The 27,841-nt window shown below is 40.1% G+C and overlaps 3 protein-coding genes across 4 annotated transcripts; 1 reads left to right on the forward strand and 2 right to left on the reverse strand.

Annotated features, from left to right (window-relative positions):
* The first annotated feature begins 950 nt into the window (after nucleotides 1–950).
* LOC5515115 (UHRF1-binding protein 1-like) lies at nucleotides 951–15,345 on the forward strand. Its single transcript, XM_032384841.2, has 12 exons — nucleotides 951–1,112; nucleotides 1,248–1,410; nucleotides 4,348–4,386; nucleotides 4,728–4,828; nucleotides 5,005–5,272; nucleotides 5,559–6,215; nucleotides 6,687–7,029; nucleotides 7,381–7,487; nucleotides 8,017–8,097; nucleotides 10,187–10,351; nucleotides 10,990–11,160; nucleotides 11,707–15,345. The coding sequence occupies exons 1-12, from the start codon at nucleotides 1,069–1,071 to the stop codon at nucleotides 14,104–14,106; spliced, it is 4,539 nt and encodes a 1,512-aa protein (XP_032240732.2). The 5' UTR covers nucleotides 951–1,068; the 3' UTR covers nucleotides 14,107–15,345.
* A 523-nt stretch (nucleotides 15,346–15,868) lies between these two features.
* LOC5515104 (isopentenyl phosphate kinase) lies at nucleotides 15,869–19,060 on the reverse strand. 2 transcript variants are annotated; one of them, XM_001635195.3, is made up of 6 exons: nucleotides 18,828–19,060; nucleotides 18,560–18,668; nucleotides 18,373–18,432; nucleotides 17,467–17,628; nucleotides 17,116–17,200; nucleotides 15,869–16,571 (listed from the first exon to the last, which is right to left on the reverse strand). In XM_001635195.3, the coding sequence occupies exons 1-6, from the start codon at nucleotides 18,971–18,973 to the stop codon at nucleotides 16,297–16,299; spliced, it is 837 nt and encodes a 278-aa protein (XP_001635245.2). In that variant the 5' UTR covers nucleotides 18,974–19,060; the 3' UTR covers nucleotides 15,869–16,296. The 2 variants fall into 2 exon arrangements, with proteins under 2 accessions (XP_001635245.2, XP_048585011.1); XM_048729054.1 differs by lacking the exon at nucleotides 17,467–17,628.
* A 687-nt stretch (nucleotides 19,061–19,747) lies between these two features.
* On the reverse strand, nucleotides 19,748–27,795 carry LOC116619718 (early growth response protein 1). The gene is made up of 2 exons (XM_032384768.2): nucleotides 27,748–27,795; nucleotides 19,748–21,940 (listed from the first exon to the last, which is right to left on the reverse strand). Exon 2 carries the CDS (start codon nucleotides 21,848–21,850, stop codon nucleotides 19,943–19,945), a length of 1,908 nt encoding a protein of 635 aa, XP_032240659.2. The 5' UTR covers nucleotides 21,851–21,940; nucleotides 27,748–27,795; the 3' UTR covers nucleotides 19,748–19,942.
* Nucleotides 27,796–27,841: the final 46 nt, after the last annotated feature.

Raw genomic sequence — 27,841 nt, forward strand, 5'->3', positions numbered from 1 at the left:
CACTTTCATCATTGTCATTATCTATTGTATATCATTATTCATCGTAGCCATCATTTCAGTATTTTTTTGTTATTATAAAAAAAATGTGATTGTTGTAACGGTAGGAGTTGTTCAAAATAAATTATTGTTTTAGCGTGGAGATTAATATGTTCTGACGGCTTTCCTCGTTATCTTTATTATTTTTCCCCACTTGCCCCTCCCCCCCCCCCCTCCACTTCCCGTAATGGTAATATATAGTTCAATATATTGCTTGCGATCCGCCCTTTATTGATAACCAGCTAAACCTATTTACTTATAAAAATGTCGCTAAGTTTTCTTGTCCTTTGATTAGCCATCGATAAACAAGCCAATTATTCAATTTAATTACCTCGATTTATGAATTGCCTTCCTCCCAGTATAATTGTAGGTTGCAAAATGAGTCAAATAAATTAGATCTCGAATAAAGAAGAATGGCAAATAAAGAAAACCCAAAAATAAACAACAGCTTTTTAATGATTTTTATTTAGGGAATACTGAATATACTGATCCGAAAGTTTTGTTTGTAGATGTTTTCAAATGATTTACAAACAACATACCCCGTTTAGACATATCATTATTCAATAACACCTTACAATTCAGAATTTGATAGCCGGTAGGGCGTGTTAGCTCTCCCCTAATAAGAACCAGCAGAAAGCGTCGCTTATTTCGGGTCCTGATTATTTTTGCCTGTTTCATGTCTCTGTTAATCCGGCCAGAGAATGGCGTAATTTTCAACCGCGCCCATTTTTGCTGTACAATTTTAAGAACACTTCTATTCCCTCGCTCAAAAAGGCGTATTATTAGTCCTTTTACTACTTTATGGCAGCTTTTGCCATCTAAATTAAAAGTTATAGCTATTACAAGCGGGGGAATTGTGACCAAGGTCAATTTGCGACGCCCTCATAAAATGATATCATTGTCCCGGGTCCAAACCTGATCATTCACGCATGCGCACTTGCATCTCATTAACAACGGGTTCACGGTAGAAAAATGGCGATCCTTCCCTTGTGTAGATTCAAAGGCAATTCTCGTATTTCATAGGAGTTTACAATGTCTGGTTTGGTGAAGAACCAGATCGCGAAACAGCTTGCAAGGTCTGAACACTGTGAAATAATTCCGTTTGCAACAAATGGTTATGCGATGCCATATGTAACATGAACCTGATGTTTGTTGTCAAATGGTTTCGCGCTAAGTTTGCCCTCTCAAACCCACGATTGCTTTATTTTAAGGTTTACGAAGAACCTATCGCCCAACAAGATTAGCGTCAAGTTCCTCAAGGGCGAAGGCGAGCTTCACAACCTTGAGTTAGACGAGAAGATTCTCTCCGACTTGTTAGAATTACCCCCGTGGCTTCGCATCACCAAAGCCGATTGTAATAAAATTTCAGCAAAGGTTTGTATACATTTTATTTTAGATGAAACCGTTCTTTAAAATTGAATTATAGCCCTGTTCTTTAGAATATAGGGCTAAAACAACTGAAATATGAAACATGGGGTTTTCCGACTAATTTATTTTCGACAGCTCCCGTAGTGGCGTTTTCGCCGCAAAGTTGTTCAGTGCTTACGTCTCATTATAATTCTGTTATATTCTGCTTTAGAATAAAAGAACTGGTTTCCATTCTAAATGGAAGGCTTCAACATTGCCTAGGTGACGAAATATTGCCTTATTTTCTCGGCTTTGGCCTTTGTAATATCATAGTGTTTTAACCTTTTCTTGAAGAACTTTAGTACTCTTATAATAAGTTACTTGTCAAGATGACCCTCTTTGGGTTTTACTAATCGGCTTGAAGAAAGCTTTCCACAAATTTTTCTCCCTATTTATGAATCATGCTACGTAGGGAGTATACCCGTGTCATTGAATATTCTATTTTATTATAAGCTTACTCTTTTTTTACATTTTCGTTTTTTTACATGTTCTGTCTAAGTAACTTACTTAAATAATTCTGAGTGTTCTACTCTGTCAAGCAAACCACATTCATATTTCGTGTGATCAAATGAATTGTAATGAAATCGTGGCTTTTTTTTTTATTCATGATTCACGAAGTTTCATTCAATGGTTTGTAAAGACTGCTTGTGTTTATGTGCACATACATTTCAATTGTTGCCAGTTTGTGTATCACGAGTTTGCTAAAGATAGCTTTTGTTTACAAACTCGACTCCTCTCTGTCACGCTAGCAATATTCCAGAGTCCGTAATTTTGAACTTCTCCGATCACTTGCTTGCTAAAAAAAAGCATATTTCTCTTAGCTTACTTCAATTACATGTTTGTCTACGAAACTGTTAGTATTATTTTATTAAGTGTATGTTTCACTTGACTGTACTTTAATTGTTTTTGTATGAAAATGATTGGCAAAAAATAACAAAATCTTTGCAAAGGAATTCAGTGTTTTATTCAAGTTAATAAGTCACATCTGACAATTGGTGACAGCTCAGATAAGATAACTAGCCAACACCAGCCATCCACCTGCCTCTCTCAGTTCGTATGTATAGTGAAAATTATTATATTTTTTTGACAATGATAGAATCTCAACAAAACTATCCAATGAACCTTGATTATTGTGTTTCTTGTCTGGGCACATATTGGTATACCATTAACCCCTAATGCATGTGTACACCTGCAATGTGATAATTGTTTGTGTTTCCGAAAATTTGTATAATTACAAAGTACATTATACAGTATGTAGTTTTGTTTTTATCTTCCCTGTACACTCCCTTTTTTGCTGAATATTCAAATAATCTGGAAAGGTTTTGCTTAATTCTGAATTTTGTTTTCAAGCTGTCTATACTTTTAAAGGTGCTACTACATCTGTTTGGTGAATGTTTTGATTAGTCTTGAAGGTTATGACGTCATCAACCTGCTTTGCATCAACTTAGAACGATAATTCTTGCAGGCACTATTATCAAAAACACTGACAAACATTCAGAAAACCCCGAAAAATATTCTGAAAACTCAAAACTGTGCTATATTTAAGTGATAAAACGCATATCCCATGTGGGGATGTTGTGAAAATTGATAAAAAACTTGACTTTCAAGTTTTTTATCAATTCGACCAACATTCCCCAAGTGTCTGTAAAAGACCTAGAAAGACACGGGATGTGTGTTTTATTGCTTTTATAGAAAAACTATAAGACACAACATACCATGATCAAAGAGATCAAGAGATGTGTTCATTTTATTGTCAAAATCTAATTCTCGTGACATACGAATCTGACTTGTGATCAGAGGATGGAGTTTGTTTTTTAAACAAAAACTTGATTTTCCTTTATTGTACCTGTGAATTATTAATAAGTTGTCATACAGTTCTCTGGTTCAATTTGAGATTTTTTTGTACTCGTTCATTTTCCGAAATTCTCAAATTGCACTTGCCCTGAGGACTTAAAAAAAAAAGAGTCTGTAAAAGTCGGCAAGTTACCAGCATTACTTGCTGTCAAAAGCCAGTCTGTACTGTTTTTAACAGACAAGCTCATTTGAAGCTCTCAACCAATCAGCGTGCAAGATACTCAGGTGTTATTTTATAAATGTATTTATATGTATATTGACAGGTTTTGATAAAGATGGACCTCTGGAGGTGGCAGCTCTAACTGTAAAGAAAAAATAATAATGTTTGTCTTATTATAGAATCAAATCTCAAAAGTACTGTTAGCAGAGATTGACTAGGATATGTCCTTAGAATTACTCAAAAACTTTTCTTACAAAGTGTTGGGCCCTGTTCTTGTTATCAGCTCAAATCCTACCACCTCAGACTGTTTAGGAAACAGTGCCATACGTATCATTGATAAAGTTCAAATTGTATATTATCCATATTTAAAAAAAAAAACACCTCTGTAGCAATTGCATGATCCCTAAGTATTTATTTATACTTGAGAGAGGATGAAAAACTTTCATCTCTGCACTTCTTTTTGCTGTATACTTTGGTTCTTTGAAAAAGAAAATAGAATGTTTTTTGGGGTGCAGGGTTGATCTTGGTTAAATTTTGGTTTGTTACTCAAGGGCATGGAATTTAAGACTTTCTCAGATCCTCCTCCTTTGCTTTTATACCCAAGTATACTCAAGGAGCCTCGGCTCCCAGAGAATGCAGGGGCTGATCTAGGGGTGGGCCATGCGAGTCCCAGCCCTCCCTATTTTCAGATGTTTGACTGAAAAATAATAAGATATAAATATAAGGAAATCCATAGCAGAGCAATGAATCTGCCCCCTTTCATGAAAACCTTGCTTCGCCCCCCCTTTTTGGAACTCCTCCATCCACCCCTGCAATAAGCCATAGTAATGTCAGCAATATTCAATTTCTCTCCTAATTTTAATTTCTTTTTTTTTTTTTTTTTGCTGCAGATACATTGGACTAAACTCAAAACAGATCCTATATGCCTGGTAGGTGGAAGGTTAAAGCAAAACGTAAAATCCTTGTAAAAGGATATCCATTAATCCATTATATCCATTATCCATTATTTGCTACTCAGCTTTTATCCTTATCAAAACTACTGTAATTACTATCTGGAACCTGTAAACAAATGGCTTCCCTCCGTATTGACAATGTGTGAGAATGTTATTTTAATAAAAGAGGTATCTACTTATTGGAGTTGCTATTACAGTATAGTGTTTGCTTTGAAATCTTAAAATCCAGACTTAGGAAAGTGTCTATTGTACTTATAAGTGATGTCCATAATATGAAGATCCCACTGTATATATTGTGAGTGCTGTTTTCATTCTAGTTCTTAGACTGCGTGCAGATAGATATAGAGCAAGTTGTTGTTGCTGAATCAAAGCATTCTCCAAACCAGTCATCAACTCAACAACCACCTCAGCCAAACAAGTGAGTGACAGCTTAAAAAGTAATTTCCTTGACTTTATGATCCAAGCCCTTTTTACATGATGTTGGTCAATTTTTTTTCCACCAAAAAATTGACTAATAATTGCCAAAAAAAAATTTTCTGTTGACAAATCTTTCACTGGATTTTTATTAATAAACAACCATATGTTACCTTTCAGAGAGAAGGCCACTAACCAATATGGCTTTGTTGAGAAAGTTGTGGATGGCATGTACGTCCAAATCAACTCAGTCTTGGTCTCATTCAAAGCCCCAGAGTTCTCAGCAAACTTTCAGATGTCCAGGCTTATAGTCCAGAGCACAACACCAGACTGGAAGCCAGATGATCTCAGAAATACTCGCCTAAAGGATGAGACTAAAGGGGAGGTGCTCACATTCAAAGAAATTACTTGGTCTACACTTAGAATTGATGCTTTCGCCCGAGAACAGGTGTGTATGTCTGAAATTTTAGCCTTTTATTTCCAGCATTTTTAGGAAAGATTGCACTGTGAGATTTCCTTTGAACTAATCTCAGTGCTTTATGTTTACCATTTTTAGATAATCAAATAAGTGTATTATCCAGGTTTGGAAACTGGGGTTTTCCGTTTGTGTTTGTGTATAAACAACCACATGGCTCTCACAGGAACTGGTGCTTTGTTGAGTTTACTGTCCAGCCTTGGACCGATGAAATTTGATACACAGCCTCGAGTGCATATTATACCTTTTTTGTCAACAGGACAACAGCAATACAAATTCAGCTCCCATTCGGTTAATAACCAGTCAATCATCACTTCACATCACCATCAAGAAACGTATTGAGGATTGTTCGGTGTTGTCAGCTTGCTTGAAGCTTCTATTGGATGATATCTTATGGGTGTTGACACAGACACAGCTACAAGCACTGATGAAATTCATGAACTCTGTGAATAAAACCATCGAAGAAAACAGGAGGACTCAAATAGAACCGGCATCTAGTACCACACCCACAAGCCAAGCCTCTCAACAGCACACACATGCTCAATACTCGTCATCCAATCTGCAAAATGGACCTGATAAAAAAGAGAGTACTACACCTTTCTCAAAACATGATTTACTTGAAACTTCTTACCACCTTAGAACTGGAAGAATTGATCTTCATCTAAGTGACGACTCTTCAGAAGTTACACCATCTGATCCCTTGTCCGGAGGGGCCATGCAAATACGGATTAACAAACTAGCAACAGACTATTACCCATACCATTTAGCGGGCACATCAAGGACTAGCTGGGAGTGCCATAATGAGGCATCTCTCTCCCGTGCCTATTGGGTCAATCAGTTGTTAAATACATTTAGAAATAATATTAGGAACAGGAAAGACTCCATGCCTCCAAGACCACCCAAGCCAAGTACTAATGTAAGTGGTATTCAATCTGATGAGTAAAAAATGTAACAAGTGCAAATTGCAAATTGGAGGACCTCAAGGCGTGCTTGTAGGAATTATTTATTTCCAAGTGCAAAGGTTTAAATTAACTCCAGGGATGGCAGAGCCATAAATTGTTGGTCTTTATTGGACTATCGTGTAATTTATCCAGATTCTCCTGTTATACTGTAGAAATGCCATTTGCCAATCGACATTCGCCTTTCCTGCTGAAAACACTTTTTATGAAATAGGTGTATTTGATGTAAATAATGGTTGTTCTGAAATGCAGCATCAATCCGTGAGCCGTCCAATTCTACTCCACCAATCATTTACTCACAAAGCATCAAATTACTGGGATTTAACTGTGATTGTAAAATAAATGAATGAAAGGGTGTCTGCAGAATAAAACTTAAGCTATGTTTTGACTCGCACACAAACATCCATTCTCTTTCTTCAATGATTTAGGGACAAGCATCTGTAGATGGTCAACTCAAGCCACCAAGTTCCCCATCCCCTCGAAGACAAACTGGCCCACCCAGTCCTAAACCATCCCGTCAACCGCCGCCCTCGAGTCCACAGCGCATTGCACCCACCCCAGGTCATAGGAGACCTGTGTTCATGTATGAAACATGCATGTTGATTCGTTGTGATGAGTTTGCTGTAATGCCAGTGACTACATATAACCAGCACAATGAGGGAAATCCATTCCTGTCATCAGACAAGAAGGCTTTGTACCTCCCCACTGATATGCCTGCATTCCAGATAGACTACACCCAGTATTACTACCCAGGAGAGATCACCTCACCAGGTATGCAGCATGATAAATGGGATAATTTCACAATATGCAATGGTTTATCTTAATTTGTGGGGTCAAACACAAGGAAGTAGCTAGGGGTTGGCACAGAAGGTGGCATTTTCTGATTTTGATTTTTTTTGGCTATGGGTCTGAAAGATTCTGGCTACAGGGCTGAAAGAAAATTACTAAAAAAATCATGTGGAAGAATATAGGTTTTTAGCCTTAGTAAATGACACAGCTTTCAAATAAAGATTTAACACATAATAAAAATTTAACACATTTAACTGTATTATGGAAGGGCTTTCCTTTGTCTTAGCATTACCATAACAATACTGAATTTTCTTATATTTTGAATTGTTATAGTTCCCCCACCAAACCTGTTTGTCCAGATGAATCCAGTTCAGCTAACTCTGGACGTCACAACATGTATCTGGTTTAACAGGTTTATGACTACAATTCTTGGAGGAGGGGTGAGTTGTTATCTTTTAACTACACATACAGGTGTTATTTTTTATTATTATTAATCATTACAATTATGCTTATAGTTAAGTCACAGTATATACAGAAATAAACAATTAAATTAAACATTTTTTATGATGCAATATGTTAATTAACCAGGCCCGTACCCAGGATTTTTCTTGGGGGGTGCCAAAACCAAATAAATGGACCTAATTGTTCCTGGGAAGGGGGGGGGAGTTCTCTGATAAAAATCTGAACACCCCCGAAAAACAAAAACAAAAAAGGATCTTTTTATGCCTTTTTATGCAGTATTGCTATGGGATGTTCATTGTCAGATTTGGCTATATACCAGACTGATCTAGCTCATGCTTTATAGTTTTGTCTACAAATAGCACGTCTATTGAGAACCGAAAGTGGACCTTCGGCCATTGTGGGGGGTGCGTTCAGACCCCCCCTGGGTACGGGCCTGTTAACATATTTAATTAGTTAGTATAATAACTTGGCAGAGTTGTGTGAGCTTATAAGCTGCCTTTTTGACAGGAGACACCAGACTGTATGAAGCAGCAGCCGACAACCCAGCCTCGTCATGTGGATATCCGCTTTGAAGCCTTGATGCCAAGGGTGAGTAGAAGAGGGGAGGACGACAAGGAAGCTGGGCCGACTTTATCCAGAATTTCAGCTATAAGCTAAATTACATTACACAGGGTCTTACTCGGACTGCTATACAGCTTGTGCTGTTACCCCCTGCCTTGCCTCCTTGAGCCTTTGTCCCCTGCCTGCACTAATTCCCAAGTCGCCAACCCTGCCTCGCCTAGATTCCCCACTGACCTTGTACACACGTCTCTCACATTGCTTGTTTCTTCTACCACCCAGGTCATGACTTTATTGTCATGTTTTAGGACATGTGGTTGACCTCTATTACAGTTTCCCCCCATCTAAGGTGTGCTGTGATGTGCTGTGCTTGCTGTGCATTTGTAATTTCTTTAAATAAAGCACTGTTGCCACACTCTGGGAAATGCCATCCCCTGATCCTTTTCTATGCATGGTACTCAACATAAAACATAAATTAAGGGTGTTCTGACATCTGTTGCTAAGGGAAATTGAATATAGCATAAAAGCCTTGTAGAAAGTCATAAGGGTCTTATATTTGCCAAGTTGACTATTATGATGACGTTACCCCGTGACATCATAATGTGACGTCGTAGATACAGATAAAAGCAAATATTTTAAGTGAAATTGCTCGAAAACAAATATTGAATAGGTTTTATGAATCTTGAGGGATGGGCACATTAAGCCAAGCATGCGTTTTAGAAATGATCGAGTAATTGTTTTTTTATGATTTTTCAAAGGTCCTGAAATCCAGATTATTTGATATAATTTTGGTTTCTGTTAGATTAACGCTTAATCCATGCTTGGCTATATGAAGGAGAATTTAACAAAAAGGAATACAGAAAGAATATTGCGTTTTGAAATAACAAAAAAGCTTTTTTTAGGAAACGCAGAACCGGAAACAAAGCCCGCGCGTGCTCATTCGGCCTGCTCAGACAAACTGATATCTCACATTATGAAATTGAAGTGAAGTTTAAAAATAAATTCCAATAGTGTTTCGTGGTATTTACACTTCAAAGAAACGATATCCGTCATGTCATGATGAAAATTGAGAAAGTATTTTAAAAATTCTGATACAGCGCGCGCTACTTTGAAATAAAATTTTCAGTGCGTGCGCGAGCGTTCGGTGTTTGCAGCGCGCGCAGGTAGTGAAAATTGAAAACTTAGGCTTCAAAAAGGTTGGCTTAACTAAATCTTCGCTGAATCTTCGTTTTTACAAAATATTGGAAATATTATCACCCGAAAGGATGAGATCAACTTAAAGTCAATTTTTGAGAACTTGAAACGCATATTTTTATTTCTTTTACTTCAGGAAAGCTTGAAATGACGAATTCCGTGTTATGTATATGCGCGCGCTCAACGCCACCAGCGTAGCAACGTCGTTACTGAGCAACACTAATGTCAGTACACCCTTAACATATGAGGGGCATTGATTTTACATGAAAAAGTCTTCAATTTGGCACATCTTCAATAATGAATAAATGCTTTTTGGTAGCCAAGTGGGAGGGGTTTCAGTCCTGTTCTAGCTGCACCTAAACTCCACACACTCCTGTCTGTAGCCTTCGTAGCAAATAGTCTGTGAGGTTTCAGCGGAAAAGATACCAAGCAGCAACAGAAGTAAAAATCGAGCAAAGAGTATGTCCGCGTGAAGAATGAGAAGAAAGAGAAAGGTGTCTTTTGCCTCCCTTCCCACTCTTCATCCCCATTCTCAGCACAGCTATAATTTTTGCTCAGCTTACATTTCCCTGAAACCCCACAGAAACGCTCGCTACTCACCAGGCTATGTCAGCTGTGTGTATGCTAACTTGCCCATGTGTATTGCGCTGAAGATAATTTTTTCCATACCCATCCAATCCTTGCTCCCTGTACCCCGACCCTGTTCTGTCCGCCCTGTTATCTGTCCGCTGACTATTAGTATTGCAGTGTACATAATGTTGCCATACCCATCAGATACTTGCTCTCTTTATCATGAGCTCAAAACACAAGCCTAACAGATACAAATGCCTCAAGTGTTCTTAATCTTGCAATTTCCATCCGACTCTTGCTCTATACTGTGAACCTAACAATGTTTTGTCCATGGAACATGTGTATTACCTTGTAGATTATATTGCCATGCCCGTCCGACCCTTGCTCTCTGTACCGTGAGCTCAGACCACAAGCCTTACAGATACAGATGTCTCAAGTGTTCTTCACTAACAGTCGCATTGGAGCGAATTCTTCGCAAACCGAACTCCTCATGATTCTACAGAAGTTTTCGGCATCTAAGGTGAATAGCATCCCATCTACATACCCTGGGGGTGGGGGGTCTCCGATATCAAACGGAAGGGGATCATCGTCGGGATTGGTGAAAACAACCCTAAAAGATGCTAAAGTGGGCGTGGTCTGGTTATATTTTAATCCTAAAAGATACTAAAGTGGGCGTGGTTAGACATAAATTTACCCCCTAAACGATACCTCAAACAAACGTAAATAATTAGTGATCTAAAAACACCGATTGACAGCTTTTAACGCTCTTTCATGAGCTACATGTTAGATGAGCGATGACTACAACAGCACCCTAAAAGATACCGAGGTAAAAAAAAATCTGGCCATTCTCATTTTCACCCCTAAAAGATACCCAAGGCTCCAAATTTACACCCTAAAAGATACGTCCCCAATGGATATAGGGAGTACCCCTCCCCCTGTATCCCGTCCTTACTGCGACCACTGTTTGTTAGTGTGCTATTCTTGATTTCACCTATCATTTGGAGAGCATATTTTTTTCAGGCTAAACTTAAATGTCACTAACACCTAAACGGTAACGGATGTTTTCACTCTTTTGCTTTTTCATCTCTTGCCAATCAGCTGATCAGTACATATTCGCAATTTATTGATTTTTTTATTAAGCTTGTTTTCTACTTTCAGCTGTACTCTGACTACGGCAGCTTCCCAAACGATATGGACGACGTGCGACCGCTGCCCAACCTGGCGTGGCTCAAGGACTCAGGCGTAGTAGATGACCCAGTGAAGATAGCGCGTCTTCTGAAAGGGATGCAGACCGACTCGCACCACGCGGACCACTGCCGGTCTTCCCAGGTACACACACGTCGACTTTATTTAGTGAGATTGCGTACATACTTGTCGGGGATTAAGAGTTTATTAGTTTTACGTGACTCAAGATAGCGTGAGGGAAATTACGTATGTTATTATTAGGTGTTATTGTCCTATCTTATCTGGGAATTAAGAAGTGATTTAATCTTGTGAACGTGAATACCACGATGGATCGTAGTAAGAAATGAATGTAAACTATTTAGTAAATACCCGTTTGTGGGTAGATGAAAGAAAGCGCTGTATTATCCATTGATTGTAAGGGCGTAAAATTAGGGTATAAATAGGGAGACGATTGTATAGTTTAGCATGAATTGATTCGTATTCGCTTGATAGTCACTTGATTGTAAAACGTTGATCGTTGAGAGTTGCATTGATTGTACGTAGCATGAAGTGCTAGTAAACGCAAAAAGTACCGAAGGAAATTGATTACACGGGGAAACGAATTTCCACGACAACACTTGATGCTTGAGTCTGAGAGCCAGCCATTATGCAAATCAATAATTATCTGACCAGAATATTTGTTTTTCTCAGGTATGGTGCATGTCGGCGGACCAAGTTTGGGCTGACTTCCTCGGCATCGCTTCCTACAAGGATAGGCCAATGCCTTTTATAGACGCTATGCCCGTAAGACTATGGATATGTACCCCGTTACCTGGCAGCCCAACAGGCGATGTGACGTCACGGACTAACGGGCCAATCCCGGCCCAGCAAGCCAATCGCCAGCCTCTTAATGCTTCGGGGACGAAGCAAATGAGTGTAGCAACTAGGACGAGCTCTTTTCCCCTCGCTCACGAGCTGGATCCTGGGAAACGGCGCCAGTTGTCAGAGCCTCATTCAGCGGCTTCCTCACCTGGCTGCAAGCGCGCGCATGATCCTCTGACAACCCCCCACTTCATATGGTCCAACTCGAGTCCGAATCTCAAGCGAGAGTTGGCTCAGAGAAAGGGTACATCTGTTGACATTGACCCTTTAGGGGCCGTTGTTAATGGTGAAAGCCACTCCTTGCCGTCCTCGCCGAGGTCTCATCCTGAAGATGTTGGCCTCACAAGGCTTGGAAGCTCGGAATCTGTGCCAAGTGTTAAGTCAGACCCAGCAGATAGCATATCTCTGAGCTCCCAAGCGTCTAGCAGCCAGGAAGACTACATTTTCATCCAGAACTCTGACAATACAATTGATTCTCGGGAAGAGTTGTCGCTCTGTGCAAACAAGCCCGAACAGGACTTTGCTAATCAGAACGGTCAGCTTTGCGAGGCGCTGACTCCAGTCGATGACTCACCACTGACTCCTACTCAAGGGGGGTTCATTGGCGGGGTCCTGATCGAAGATGCAGGTGTACTGCCTCCGAATGACCAGCCCAGATACTTCACGGATCAGACCCCAGGTGACCCAATGGGGCCGTCCATATATGACGAAGAGAGTCTAAGCGATGACCCGTCCGAGGCGGTTAAGATGGCAGATATGAGCGTGCTAGCGTACATTCCAACAAATGTAGTCATTCAACTTGAACATTTCCATCTCATTTTTCTATTTCGTCTCCAGGAAATGCTAGAAAAACTCAAGGAACAGCTCTTGTACGAATGTCAGAAAAACAGCTCGCCTACTGATACTAACGACGCTCCCGAAACAAGCCTCACGTTTTCCCTGCTCACGAAGAGCGCACGTTTAAACCTCATTCTCCCTCCTTGTCCGGACTCGGGGATTAATGGGCCTTCCAGGGCAGATAGCAGTTTGAGTAGTTATCTTGACCCTGGGTTTGTATCCGATGGAGGGTCTATAACACCTGAAATAAACCAAGATCTTGAGAATAACACCATGTCGCCAGATGGTGTCGTGATTCCTGGAAAACTCGAAAGTGCAGCTGTAAAGGTATCACCAGAAGATGGCCAGGAAGTGGTGGGCGAAGATGCCGGCCCGGAGGCCTCTGGCGGCAGGACTTCACGCGGGCGTAGGGACAGTGACGTAAGCAGTGCAAGTAGTCAGTTAGGAACAAGCGTTGAATCAAGTGCGAAGAGCAGCGCCCGCAGTGCTAGGTCTGGTCGAATCGTGTCGATTTTCAGCGCAGAGGGCGGGGATATTCAATTGGGGATTCATTTAGATGGTGAAGATATGGCCGTAAAACTCATCGCACAAGAGCTGAAAATCGACGAACGGGGAAACGCGAACATAGAGAAGTTTCTGAATCAAAAGTCCACCAAGTCACCCGCCAGAGAAAACTCAATCCCGACTCACCACTCCCTATTAGGTCATCCCGTGCTTGCCCTAAGGGCGGAGTTCGGGCCTGCGGCTGAGCGTTTCGCCCAGTCCGCTGGTGAGCGCGGCTTTGCGCATGTGCAAGCAGGGAACATCAACACTTCATTCTTGATGAGCAACCTTGAGAGTTTAAGCGACTGCTTTGACGACGAGGTTCTCACACCTAAAATGCCTCTGTATGTTGAGCTGAAGAACTCATGCGTTAGTCTACGTGACGATAAGCCACCGCGACTTCTGTCCGCCCTACCGCCTCTTCCAATAAACGTCAACATCGAGAACTTGACAATCTTCAGGAATCACGAGGGCATCGTCAACTTGAGAGGACTGAGTACTAGTTCGGCAGACATTCGTGAATCTTCCGGCCCCGTCACGGGTTTCCGGGGCAACTCTCCGAAGCCGTCGTCCCGACAGTTATCCCGCACTGCCAGCGAGTCCAGTATCGCCGAGTCTGTGTCCTCTCGGTCTGATGTTGATAGTGAGCGTGAGAGTGTCAAGGCGCAGTTGTCTGTGTCGCGCGCTGCGTTACATGCAGTACAAGAGGAGAGGCAGGCTTTGCTGAAGACAATAGAGAGGCTGCAGATGGAACTCACGTTGTCCAATCGCGAGACAGACCGACTCCACACCAGATTGCAGGCTTATGAGAGCGGTAGGGGTGGACCTAGAAATAAGTCGCTGAGGTGATCATGATGTTCATTAGTGGTCTGGCTTCATTTAAACAGCATACTATACATGAAATGAGGAACCCTTTAACCCAATATGTTCAGTGAAACATGTAGAATGGCTTTTGTGCCCAGGACAGTGATTTTACACTCCTTCACCCAAATTTCAAAGAAATGATATCCCAATACCTTACCTCTTGAAAGCCAACACCCAAAAAACTATTCATGCCATTTGCGATTTTTTTTTATTTGGTCAATCATAATGGAATTAACTAAGCCAAACTTTGACGATAGATTCGTTAGTTGTGTCTCGTATTTAGAATAGCCTGCGTAACGGCCATTCCCTTGAGCCGCTTCGCAGGCTATGTAGTTTAGAATACCATTTTTAAGGTCGCCAATTGGGAAAACAGTCAATTTTGAGGGTTACGTTTGTAAAGAGAAAAACTGTAACAACACAGTCCTTGGCTTTTGTTAACTTTAAGTTTATTCTGTTTAGTAGAGCAGATGTTTTTTTGTTGTTGTTGTTGTTGTTATTGTTGTTCAGGCATACAGTCGGCCTCATAAAAGCGTTGTCCATAAAGGAAGTTATTTTACTACTTTAATTTTCAATGTGTTAATGCAAGACTTTAGTCACGTGTATGTCTGTGAAACAATTCCTTATGCATGTTAATTAATAATTAAATAGTTGAAAATGAGACAAGTGACTTTTTCAGAACTTTGTAAATTTGTTTATATATATAAAAAGGCTTAATGAGACAGGCTGTATGTCAACACTTGAACAATTTCTCTTAGGTAGCTCGTCCAAGCTTGCAATCATACACAATATTCCTTCATTAGAGATGACCTTCCCATGTAGTGGGGTGTCATGAGGCCCCCTGCCTGTGGCCCCGATAACATACCAAGAGTCCCCTGTTAGAGTCATTATTTTCATTACGCTCTCTATACAATTTTTCGATAAAGATTCTTAGAATATTTGATTGCATGGTGCAGAATGCTGTATAAAGAAAAGTCAAATATTTTAAATAGACTGTCATGTGACCCAAAGAAATAAGTTATCACGGATCACAGGAGTATGGTATCATTTTTACATAGTTTAATGAAATACAGAGGGTACAGCAATATTTTATTTAAAGGTGGTCATTTTTGTATTAAAGAAGATTCTAGTTTGTGAATAAAATATTAAGCTTAGGAATTACTGTTCAATTGGGATAACAAAATAGTTTGTAAAAATTTATAAGAGAATTAAAGTCAGGTTATTGTGCTTAGAGTACTGTTGACTTGGGAGTGGGAATGGTTGCTTGCTGTGAAATACTAGCCCCCCCCCCCCCCCCCTCTATTGTTATGCTTTAGTGAATCTAGGGGTGTGGCAGTACCCGTTTGAGCTTAAATGGGTCATGTAGAAGCTATCAGAAGATTATATCACATTGGATTGATGCAACACAGACAAAAAATGAGAAGAATACAATGGAACAATGAGATAATCTAGCCAATCCTGTTAGGCCTTACAAGCGGATTTCTACACTTCTCACTTAAATTCGCATCTTGCCTACTGCATTTTGGAAAAGTGCTGTTTTAAATTTTTAACAAAATTTGTAACTTGCATGTTGAAACAGAACGATGTAACTCTCGAAATGCCGGCCCAAATGGCTTGAAACTTTACCCAAACCATATTTAGGACTCCACTGTCAGGTCAGAATATTTTTGAGAGTTTTAGGATTTTATTTCGTAGTAAAGTGAACGGCTTATTTCAATCCCATGTTTACTGTAAACAATGACACACAACGTAACATGAACAACTATAATTTATTTATACACACAGTGAGCTTGGGGTACCTGTGGGGGGCAGAAGTGAGAGAAAGGGGGGAGGGGAGTACCTGTGTTTAAAAAAGTATTATATTGTCCTTTATCAAGCAATCAATTTATACATGTAATGCATGACATATTTTGGTAAATGTACATGGCGCGTTTGTGTAAAAAAAATACAAATCAGTTCAGAAACCCCCCACCCTCCAAGCCTCTGCCCCAGAAGCGGTAAAAATACATCCAGTATGAATCATGTAAACCCATTCACTAAGATCATCTGGTAACCTGGCCCAGTAAAACACAGCAACTTCCAGTTGGTCAGTAGATTCTTATTGGCAATCACAAAATCTAATGTCCCATCTTTTGATGACCTTCTCGTAGCAAAACCCATAATTTTTTTAGTAGATTTTTACTTGTTTTTCCCCTGTGCTGTTTCACATAAACCAATTGAGGTCCCTTGTCCTTTTTCAACACTTCCATTGATACATGCATCATGAGAACCTTGTGAGCCTATTTTTGTAACAAATACCCCAGTTTGCCCCTTTGTGGACTTTATGATATTCACTGCAGTTTGAATCTTCCCCATTATCCCTCCTGTCACATCATGAAAGGCGAGGCTTGTTCCTATCGATGCATTGACCTCACCCGTCTCCAGTATTCCAATATGATCAAGGAGCTTTGCACCTGTAATTGTAAAGGATTTTACCTGTTGTTACACAAAAAACATAATGCCCCATGCAAATGTTACTCACAGACAAAGCTAATATTGTATTAGTGGCTGAGGCACTGTCTGAAAAGGGCGTGTCTTCGTTATTAGGGTCTTCATTTTTCTTACCTCATGGAATGGTAAAACATGACCCTTGTCAAAGACAAATAATGTGAAAAAGGATAATTTTTCATATTATTATTTTGCTCAGATTCCAATTTGTTTTATTTTTGTTTGTTTGTTCTTTTTTTTTTGGGGGGGGGAGGGGCTTCATTTTGTACACACCCAGAGGTATATGAGGTGAAATACGTTTGTAAAAAATATGGAGAAAATACAGGGAGCCCCCCCTCATCACTGCAGGGCTGGGGGTGCGGCTGCACTCCGCCTATTTTCACTTCGCTCATTTTCCCTCCAACTATTTTAACTTTGCCTATTTTGTTTATTGTTTTTCTAGATTAGTATCACAATATAACATAGCTACAAGTTAAGTAGGTTATTTTTCACCCATCCATATGTTTTTACCTTGTTTTTCGGGAGGTCTGTCGAATACTCCATCAACATTGGTAAGGAACACTACTCTGTTGGGTCTCTGTTCCTTGACAATTTGCTTACAAAATAACACAGTACATATCAGCCTAATGATAACAGCCAAATGTTTTGTTTATGCAGATGTGGATCCAACATTCTTACAATGGGGTAGGTTAGAGGAGCTAGACATCGATATATCAACCCCAACCCCCCCTCCACCCCACCAAAAAAATCTGGTCAGATGAATAATTGCTAAGAATAAGGAACAAATTTAAATAAATTTCACTACAAAGTTGATAGGCCAAGATTGTCTTCATTAAGTATGCATTTCAACAAATTGTTTACCTCTATAATTTTGTCTCCACTTAGAATGAAGCATCCAATTTGATTATCAAGCACACAATCACCATGAATCACTGGCACAAAGCCAGCTTCCAGTAAATCAATCATTTGATTGACAGCTGATGAAGTGACATGACCACCAGATGTCCTCCAAGAGCCACATGGCTATAATATATAAACCATTTAGACATATGGTCATGTATCTCAAAAAATTGCTCTGTAAGGCGATCAAATTGATCTATCAGCACTAATCAAATGCATAATTGATGCTTGTATTAAGCAAAAGCTGCTATTCATTGCTATATTCAGGCACTGATTGAGGACAATAATAAAATTGCAATGCATTTATTGTGTGGGATATATTCCATTTCAGATAATATAATTGCCCCAGTCATTTTTTTTTTTCATCTCTTTCATGTATCATGTTATCAATTGTTATCAATTACTATCAATTCATTTGGTGCATCCCAGACATAAATTACTTATCGTTTTATTTCAATTAAGTTATATGATTATTAGATTATATGTTATTAGATCACTAAAATCAATTTCTTTCAATTAGAATTTCGATTATCAATTGTTATGAATTGATAAATGCTATTAATTTCTATTAATTCTATCGATTCTTCCATCAATTCACTCACCTGAATATTGATTATCAATAGGCTATTCCAGCTAGTTTGTGCACACATTACCATAGAAACCTACCTCAACTACCAGAATGCAGCGCGCGCGTTTTTAAGCTTGCACCAAACAAAGCGTGCACTGCATGCCAGTAGTTGAGGTAGGTTTCCATGGTGAGTGTGTGCATGCTTATAGCTGGAATGGCCTTTTATATCAATCAACTGATAATCATTTAGAGATTGATATCAATTATTGGCTACATCTGAATAAAATCACATGACTTACAGAAAGAGCCACTGCTGGAATCCCTTGCTCTACGAACACCTCACACACTTTATGCAACAGCTTTTAAAAAAACAATAGTACAATTTGTGCCAATTCTAAATGAATGAAAACTCAAGTCTTAAAATAAATAACAAAAGTTGAAACTGAATTGCAGATGAGAATGGGCAGTGTAAAATTAAGAGCTTACCTTTGTTACAGAAAGCCTTGTCTTCACAAAACCAGCTTTCCCGCGTATGGGGTCATCTCCAAGACCTTTGGCTATCCCATACTTATGGGCCTGGAAATGACCGAACGACCTGCAAACAGAAGACAACCGGCCATTGCGCGTCGCTCTAAAGCTTATCAGAATCCTTCCAAGTTCTTAACAATTATTCTTTGTTTTGGATTGATAAATGGTAGCCGTTTTGGGCATACGTTACTCCCCGGCTTCGGGTATCTTAGAAAAACGTACTTACCCGGCTCCATGAATGAGTACACATTTCCCGACTAGCTTCGAGACGACTTTGGCGGCTGCCTCGATAGAAGAAAGATCAAATGTTTCAAATGTATTCTTATCAGTAATTGCACATCCTCCTAGCTTGATGGCGACCTCTAACGGCATTAGAACAGCTCATCTACAGCAGTTTTGCAATGGATGCAACAAACTCTAACAAGTGTGGTTTTGATCAGTTTGTTTGTTTGTTTTTGAGTAACTCCGCTGGCCAAGACTAAGTAAGGCCGCTGGCTGACAAAAAAGATCAGGATGGAATAAAGTAACGTGAAGAAGTGAAATGAATAAACCGATTAAATGGATAAACCGATTCTAGTAAGAAAAAAAAATAATATATATATATATATATATATATATATATATATATATATATATATATATATATATATATATATATATATATATATATATATATATATAAATGATGGTTGAAGGCTTTCATAGAAAGTGCTCAATACTCGAAAGTAGAGCGGTGTATAGTGTTGGTTTGAGAAAAATACAAACTACATAGGTTTCCCTACAGGTCTGTTTCGTGGTTGCCCACTCATCAGGGGATTTCCCTGATGAGTGGGCAACCACGAAACAGACCTGTAGGGAAACCTATGTAGTTTGTATTTTTCTCAAACCAACACTATATATATATATATATATATATATATATATATATATATATATATATATATATATATATACATATATACCAGAACATTGGTACGAGGGGGAAAGGAAGGGGGAGAGGTGCGCAGTCTTATGGATAAAGAATAGTTTCGAAGATTCCTTAATAAGAAATGACCCACTTTTTGGCCTCCAAGGGTGGAGGGGGGGGGGGGGGGGGCGCCTGACATTTATTTATTTTTTTATTTGTGTTATTGAATCGCATATTTATGCATTTTTAAAAACTCAATCTTTAATCTTTTTTGTTTACAACTATTTACACCAAAGAAATGTGCTTGCAAAATACAACTGCGTGTAAAATATTACCTTGCCCTCCGGGTAATTAAAAGAAAATCCCGAATTTAAAGACGCTTTACAAACGCAACAGCTAAAAACGTCAACGAGAGTTCCTATGTGTTTTAGTGTTTATTTTTCTTTGAGGGCATCCTTGGCCTCATGCTTTTTCCTCAAGTGCTTGTTCATGTTACCGATCTGCGTGAACTTGAGCCCGCACTCGGGGCACGTGAACGGCTTGATGCCGGTGTGTGTACGCTCGTGCTTTTTGACCGTTGATTGATCAGCGAATTTCTTGTTGCAAATGGGGCACTGAAAGGGCTTCTCTCCTGTGTGCGTGCGCATGTGGTTCTTTACCGCTGAAGAATGAGAGAAACCGCGTTCGCATACCTCGCACTTGTAAGGCTTCTGTCCAGTGTGGACGCGTTTGTGTGACTCCAGACCGCTTGACTGTGCAAAAGGCCGCCCGCATATAGGACACTTGAATGGCTTTTCTCCAGTATGTACTCTTTGGTGGGTTTTGAGTGTGAATGCGCGCGCATACTTCTTACCGCATACACCGCAGATATTCTCTCGGTTTGATTCTGAATGCACAGACGAAGGCTTTACAGGCGGTGCACTTTCCATGGTCTCAGAAGGTGCACGTGAACTTCCCACAACATCTACAATTTCATCCACGTCGACAGTCTGAATCGGAAGACCATCGCCCAGTATTCTACCGTCAACCACTGCCTCGCCCACTTCAGAGCTGTATCCTCCGTTTTCCATCTGACCATTGGTTATTGGCGTAAAGCCGTTAGCCAAGGTATGCTCCGCGGTATAGTATTGAGGGTCGGCCGGGTGGGTAAGAGGATGATACCTCTGCTTGTGGTCGAATGATGATCCCATGTGCACCTCAGTACTCAAACTGTCGTATCTCTTATACTCCGTGGGCGGGTTACATATCTCGTACTCCTCTCCATTAGAAAAGGGGATGAGTTTGGCCGCCCGGAACATGGCCGTGACGCTGGGGTACGCCCACATGTAACCACACCCTTGACTGGAGTAGGAATGTACATCCAGCATTGGCTTAGGGCGGATGGCAGTAGGGTGCATTGAGGCGATCTGTGCTGGATTAGAGTCTCTCATCCAGTAATATGGATTAGGCCCCAATGGATGATTTGGGAGGGTTGGGATGACTCCATGTACGGCCGCTGTGTAAGGATCAAGGACTCCATTGTATAGCGGGTACGGTAGAAATGGTATTTGCCGTTGCATCCCCATGGCCCCGGATGGGTAAGGTGCCGTTACACTTGTTGTTGGTTTTTGAATGACGTAGGTTTCTGTTGAACCGTTCGCGTTCGCATGCCCGTAGTGCATGGGTGCCTTCTCGTTGGTGTCTTGGCTTGTTGTGTCTGAAGAGACGTAAGCGTCCGGAGAGTACGAGGCCCCGGGCTTCAAGCCTTGGCGACCATCGTAAAGGTCTGGCTGCCACATATTAAACGGGTTGAATCTCTGAGCATGAGCGACATCCACACAGGAAGTAGTTGTGAGTCTTGGATCACATTGAAATCCTGTAAAGGAGTTCAGTGGTAACTCAGCGTCCTTGATTTTCTTCTTTTGGTCTTTAATAGGCCCACTTAGTTCATCGCTTCTTTGACTTTGAGCATAGGTTTCTCTTGCCGTCTTGTCTTTACATCTCTTAGCTTGATCCTCAGTGATGAACTTATACCGTGGAATCTTGAATTCATTAGAAGCCTGACTCATCTCTAGGTACCTGCGCGTCACCAGCGGGCTTGAGTCTGGAGAAAACGTGTACTTGGTAAAGAAAGGTTGACTTTCTAGCACCGGTGACGCCTTAGCGTCATCTCCACCACTCGCTTCCTGGCCAGCAATCAGAGATTCCGTAGAATTAGCTGTCTCTTCATCCTTTGGTGAAAAGGTGTTTTCCTGGCTCGATGAGTTTTGAAAGGGTATAACCCAGGGATTGTAGAGAACTGGGGGGAGGGGGTCTTTGGTAGAGAAGGGGCTCCCAGGTACGCCATTGAAGCTGGGCTTCATCTCTAGGAAGAGTGCGATATTATCCAACTAGTCGTCTCACGAAAAATGACGTCTAACCAGCTAAACTCTGTTGCTTAGGATCTTGAAAATCTGAAAAATAATTAAAAATGATAATAAAAGGTGTATTGTTAAGTACTTATCATAGCATTAGCAAATTAATACGTCCTTTTCCAAGAAATACTCAGAAAACAAAGTTATTCAGTTAGAGGGAAAATTCGAAAAGAATACACAAGATTTATGGATTTTAAAATAACCACAGGTAGCCAAAGCTCCGTATTTGTGTCTATTGATCTTACGGTAAACATTTTACGAAACACACAAAAAGTGAAAAATGAAAAAAATACTGAAAATAAAAATGTAGTTTAGTATTGTGTTTATTTTCACATTTTACGTGTTCTCTGGCCATATCAAAGCGTCTTTGGTGTTTTTAAGGAATCCCGATTCAAACAAACATGAATTGTTTCAAACATATTATCGACTGTTAAAAACGCGACAGTAAAAAAATATTGACGCAATGGATTTCAGTATGGAGTAACCGTAAGCACATTGCCGACATACCAGTTTTTTTATCATAAGAAATGTAAAAAGAAGCTAAAATGTAAAAAGAAGCTCAAAAAATGATAGCAAAACACTTTGCAAAGCAGATAAATGGCTTTCTGTTGGTGACATACCAAGCAGAACAGAGACCGTAAGAAAAGCTTTTAAAATGACGCAATTTTAAACCTCGCCCAACAACGCTTGGAGATCAGTAAATTCACATTCCTGCATGCGAAGCGAATTTATAGCAGAAACCGAGCATGATACTCATTCATAACGCTCTACTTTCAGCTACGACCACAAAATGGCAACATCAACGATCATCAAAAAGTCAAAAACAGAGTGATACTATGCAAATGCTTAGTGTGTTTATTTTTTTTAGCAAAGCACAAACCCAATGATTAGGTGCTATTATATCGTTCTTTGTTCGCATCTCATAGCTTATTGCTCATACGAGAAGATTTCACATCAATAAAGCTAGTCTTACCTTACGTGACCTGTTTCACTGTGATTGTGCTATGTACGCTATTTATAGTCCCGGGAAAGTGGCCTGAGAATGGCAGAGCAAGCCCATTATACCTATTGTGTATTAATAGTGATACAAGGAAACTCGGTAAATGGAGGAAAATTATACCATTTTTATAAGAAAGTCTAATTTCAGTTGAGGCTGGGTCGTTCTTATTTTTGGAGCAGTCGATTAATGTTTAATGTATATATATAAAATATTACACCTATGAATTATTAGACACTTACACAAAAGGTCAATATCAGTATATCAACGTTTAAAAAAGGTTGTTATTATTAAAACACAATTCGATTCTGAATTATAGAACGCATCAAACTGCAGGCCCATACCCAGGATTTATCGAAATCCAAAAAAGTGAACCTAATTTTTCCCGGGGGGGGGGGGGGGGGAGGGCGAGGAGAGAAATCTCTGATAAAAATCTAACCACCTCCGAAAGAACAAAAAAGGATTTTTTTTATGCCTTTGCAGTATCTCTACGGGACGTTTATTGTCGGATCTGGCTACATACCAGAGTGATCTAGCTTATGATTTTGATTTTTGTCTGCAAATAACATGTCTATTGAGAACCAAAAGTGGACCTTCGGTTGTTATGGGGGGATGCGTTCGCTCCCCCTGCACCCCCCCCCCCCCCCCCCCCCCCCCTGGGCCTGGACTGATAAAGCAAAATTTGGCTACTATCTGAGCATCGGCATGTTCTTAACATGGTGAAATCTCAGGCTGGACGTTCTTAGAAAGATTCTCTTTTTTTTTTGATAATATTTCTTTCCCGGGATTTGCTATTGTTGCAGGATTTTGTGGTCCAAACGTGGCTAAACACGTCTATGTCATAAATAGTACAGTTACATGGTTTCGATTCATTTTTATCGCTTCTAGCCGTTTCTTGACTCAAGCAGGGGCGGTAAGGGTTATTCGTGATCCGTGAATGGCCGTTTTTGTTTATCGTGAATCGTGAAAAGGACAAATTAAAATATTGAACCGTGATTGCTACCTTCGACGTATTCGTGAATGGCGAGATTTGATCAACGTGAATCGTTGCTCTTTAAAAATCGTGAATCGTGATTTCCGATTAATGATTGATCGTTGTCGTCAGTTTATCGTGAAACGTGATTTCCGATTTTTGAAACTCGTTAAACGTGCAGCCCTGTTCAAGATCGAGGCTCGAGGAAATTGTTTAAGAAATCCATATTCCCTGTCCTTTTTGTATCATCACATCAAAAACGGATTCGAAAACTATTTAGACTTCAGACGCCTGGGGCAGGTTTTCGTCGCGCGCCGGAGACACCATATACCCTGCTATGAATCAACACAAGGTTGAAAAAGTATGTTAAACGCCTCTCTGAAACAGAGTGGTTGCGCTGACGTTTCGAGCGTTAGCCCTTCGTAGGATCTTTTGCTCCGACGAAAGGCTAACGCTCGAAACGTCAGCGCAACCACTCTGTTTCACAGAGGCGTTTAACATACCTTTTCAACCTTGTGTTCATTCATACCTTGTCTACACCACGCCTACGAAGACCATCTAGTTTTTCTAGTTATACCATATACCCTGGTTCCAGAGCCTCGAACGTCTATTTATTTGCCACGAAATAGAGAGACGTTCGAATCTGCGAACAGGAGGAAGGGGAAATTTTGTCAATTTAAAAAAACATTGATTTCTCTATCATCAGTAATGACATAAAAGCAATCAACTTGTTTCACGATGATATTGTGTAACGATCTGTTTTTAAATATTTTTTTATGGTGAAAGAGTATTTATAGTATGAATTTAAACAACAATTATATCTTTTAAATATCATCTAACTCATGCATCATCTAGCGAAATAAAATTACGATTCGAGAAGTTAAATGAGGCAGATGCTGCGACAAGCAGAAAAGAGTTGTTACGTAGTTTGTATCGTGAACTATGGCTTCTCGTGACTCTGGCCGTTTTTTCAGTACAGTTGCACAGGTTTCTGAGATGATTCTGCTATTAAACAGGTCCAGAATTTAGTACAGTTGCAATTGTCACCCATAAAGTCACGTAATCTCTTAGCGCAAGTCATGCTGTTTCACTATAGTTTGTATCCTGTGAAATATGGCTTCTCTTGACTCTGGGCGTTGTTTTTTTTTTTTTTCAGGAGGTGCAGTTGCACAGGTTTCCGTGATGATTATGCTATGCAGACAGGACTAGAATTTGGTGAGCTGTCGTAAGGAGGGGTTGCCCCCCCCCCCCCCCCCCCCGCCTCCCTCACCTTACCCCCTTTAGGAGCTAAAACCCACAGATTAACCTCCTGCCATGTCTTATATATTCACCTTTTGAGGGAATCTGAATCCACCCTCTTCTCTATAACCACACCGGTCAACACAACGGTCACGAATCGAGTACAATCGAGGATTGTTATTTTGTATTAGTGGTGAATAACGCAGGCGCATGCGCGTGGTATGGCGGAAACAAACACAATCATAGTGTTTGTGTTGAATCGTTCGAGTCAAGTTACGAAACAGGCGCGTACCCAGTAGGCGTATTTAGATTGTGCTCGGCTTTTGAGCAACTTTTGGCGTTTTGGACAACTTTTCGTAGGACCAGCAGCGGCAACTTTTGCCTTCCTTGGAACTTTTGAGCAACAAATTGGTATAAAATCGATCCAAACCATCAAAAAGTTCGTTATTTCATCTAAAAATGGCCCTGGACAGTCCCCTTAATAGCTGCTGTCCTTGACAGCGGCTATTATAACGGGCGTTTAAATATCCAGCGGTTATATCGAGGTTGCAAGGGACGCTGGGGCAACTCTCATTAAACCCATCACAAGCGCATCGATCTCTAGAAAACGTAAAATTCGCGAGAATGAAGGAAAAAAACAGGCAACGAAAAAGCGGTCCATACACCTAGCATTTTGTAGCGGAGAAAGGTAATAGTTTGCGTTGCAATTCTTGTAGCGAGAGCAAACGACTCTAAAGAGCGAGCAACTTTTCTAATTTCTGTCGGCAGCTTTTGGATATATTAGCAATTTTAGAGCAACTTTTGGCTATATTTTCAAGCAACTTTTTTCAAGCAAATTTAATAGCACAATCTAAACATGCCTAGTACCCCAGGATTGACTATGGGGGGGGGGGGGGGGTGCGCAGTCATAGGTATCCTATGGACAATGCATAGCATTTGAGGATTCCTTATAATAAGAAATGACCCACTTTTTGGCCACCAAGGGGGGGTGCGCGCGCACCCTGCGCACCCCCCTGTGTACGCGCCTGCTGACTGACTTCAGTCGCTGTTTTGACTAACTGTACAGCACTAAAACCACACTGTACAAAAGATGACAGATTTGTTTGATAATTAGGAAGTCATAAAGAAAAGCGCCAGTTTTCTTAGCATTCGCCAAAATGTGAGAGTTCGCCGGTAAAAAGCCCGCCATTTTAAAACATACAGGCTGGTTTAACCGCGCGGTACTGGAACAAGTCTTGCGTTTTAGTCTCGCAGAGGGCGTTGACTGGAAAATGGTTATTTTCAAATTCGATTATATGGAGATGCTTTTAATGCTTTTTTCTAACAAGAAAAAAGTACGAATATAATATAACAAAATAGAAACTACTAACAAGCAATTTTAAATCCATGTGAGTAAACTAGTAACGAGACCCGCCCTATGACTTACATTCATACCCACACGACGGAAAAACATAACATGACGCTTCAAATAAGCTCATTTCACATCTAATAAGGTGGAAAATTTTTAGTCAGTAATAGTGAACAAAATATCAAATGCGACTAAATTGAAAATAGACATTTTCATTGAAAATAGAGCTTTTCGTCCCTGAGCCCATACATAGTGCAAGGATGATCAAGGGAAAAAAATATTAAAAAGCTAAAATCTGGGTATATGTGCATTTCGGTCTCACGTTATTTCTGTTTTGGAAATCATCCCGGAATAAAAGAGATGTTCATTGTAATGATGTTCATTGTAAGAAATTGTCTTCTTTCTCTAATCTGAAATTGCGCACTTTCCACAAAACACACGCTAGTATATTTTTGTAAAGATTCTAGATTTACACCCTTATTATACATATTTCACGGGACTTGGTTATCTATTATCAAGTTTACCAATAACAACCAAAAATAAAGCTCAGGTGAAGAAGAAAAAAAGCGGGATCAAAACCTACGTTGGCCTTTTTCGTTCTATGATACTACAGTCATAATCAATAGTACAATATTTCTTTAACTCTTCTGCACACAGAACCATGCCATACGCGGAAATATTGTAATTATCTGACACAAAACCTGAAAATTAGACACAGTTCGAGAAAAATGGGTCGAAACGTGTCGACCATGTAAGTGCAACTTGTGTTTTTGACTAGGAGCTGTAGGAGCCTCGGATCTCGGAGGGTTTACTGGTTTGTTTTTTAATCAGCCGGATAATTTCTCAGAACAGCTCTCGTTTAAACCAAAGAAACTAGGGCCATATATCTAGTGGGAAAATGTAAAATGTTATAAAATGCTACAAACAAGAATTCGCTATTAAGAAACCATTTCTTTGCTGACTGCAGCAAACCAAACGTGTCACCTCGACTAATCAATTTTACTAAAAGTTTTTTTCTGTGATACTATAATGACTATCTATAACAAGAACTATTACAAATCTATACCTCTGGGTACGAAGAAATCGTGGACGGGAAACACTGATTTTTTGACGATGAAAGAAAACGAGAGCTAGAATTGCATCAGTTTAGGAAAATCTCGGGTTGTCGTTCTGAGTCGAAAATGTATTGGGACTTTGCTGCACCAGTGATCTTAGACTTCTTGTATGGCAAGAGCGGCAAAGATAGGTAGAATAAGAGAACACAAACTAAAGATACAGAATCTACTTACCCCAAAGTCCGTCGTCGGTCTCTAAAACTTCAAGGGCCTCAAGAAGGCAAAGCATGTCTGCATTACATGCGGCAATCTTATTGGTCAAAAATGA

This window comes from Nematostella vectensis, chromosome 6 (assembly GCF_932526225.1).
Source record: "Nematostella vectensis chromosome 6, jaNemVect1.1, whole genome shotgun sequence".
Classification (NCBI taxonomy): Eukaryota; Metazoa; Cnidaria; class Anthozoa; order Actiniaria; family Edwardsiidae; genus Nematostella; species Nematostella vectensis.

Bases quoted from the DNA above. Each gene is read 5' to 3' on its own strand.
- LOC5515115 (XM_032384841.2), top strand. From the start codon at position 1,069: ATGTCTGGTTTGGTGAAGAACCAGATCGCGAAACAGCTTGCAAG. The intron at 1,113-1,247 runs GTCTGAACACTG...CTTTATTTTAAG, and splicing joins ATCGCGAAACAGCTTGCAAG to GTTTACGAAGAACCTATCGC. The intron at 8,098-10,186 runs GTGAGTAGAAGA...ATTACCTTGTAG, and splicing joins TTGAAGCCTTGATGCCAAGG to ATTATATTGCCATGCCCGTC.
- LOC5515104 (XM_001635195.3), bottom strand. From the start codon at position 18,973: ATGCCGTTAGAGGTCGCCATCAAGCTAGGAGGATGTGCAATTACTGAT. The intron at 18,433-18,559 runs GTAAGCTCTTAA...TTTTTTTAAAAG, and splicing joins CAAGGCTTTCTGTAACAAAG to CTGTTGCATAAAGTGTGTGA. The intron at 17,201-17,466 runs GTAAACAATTTG...TTATTTTGTAAG, and splicing joins GTGGAGACAAAATTATAGAG to CAAATTGTCAAGGAACAGAG.
- LOC116619718 (XM_032384768.2), bottom strand. From the start codon at position 21,850: ATGAAGCCCAGCTTCAATGGCGTACCTGGGAGCCCCTTCTCTACCAAA.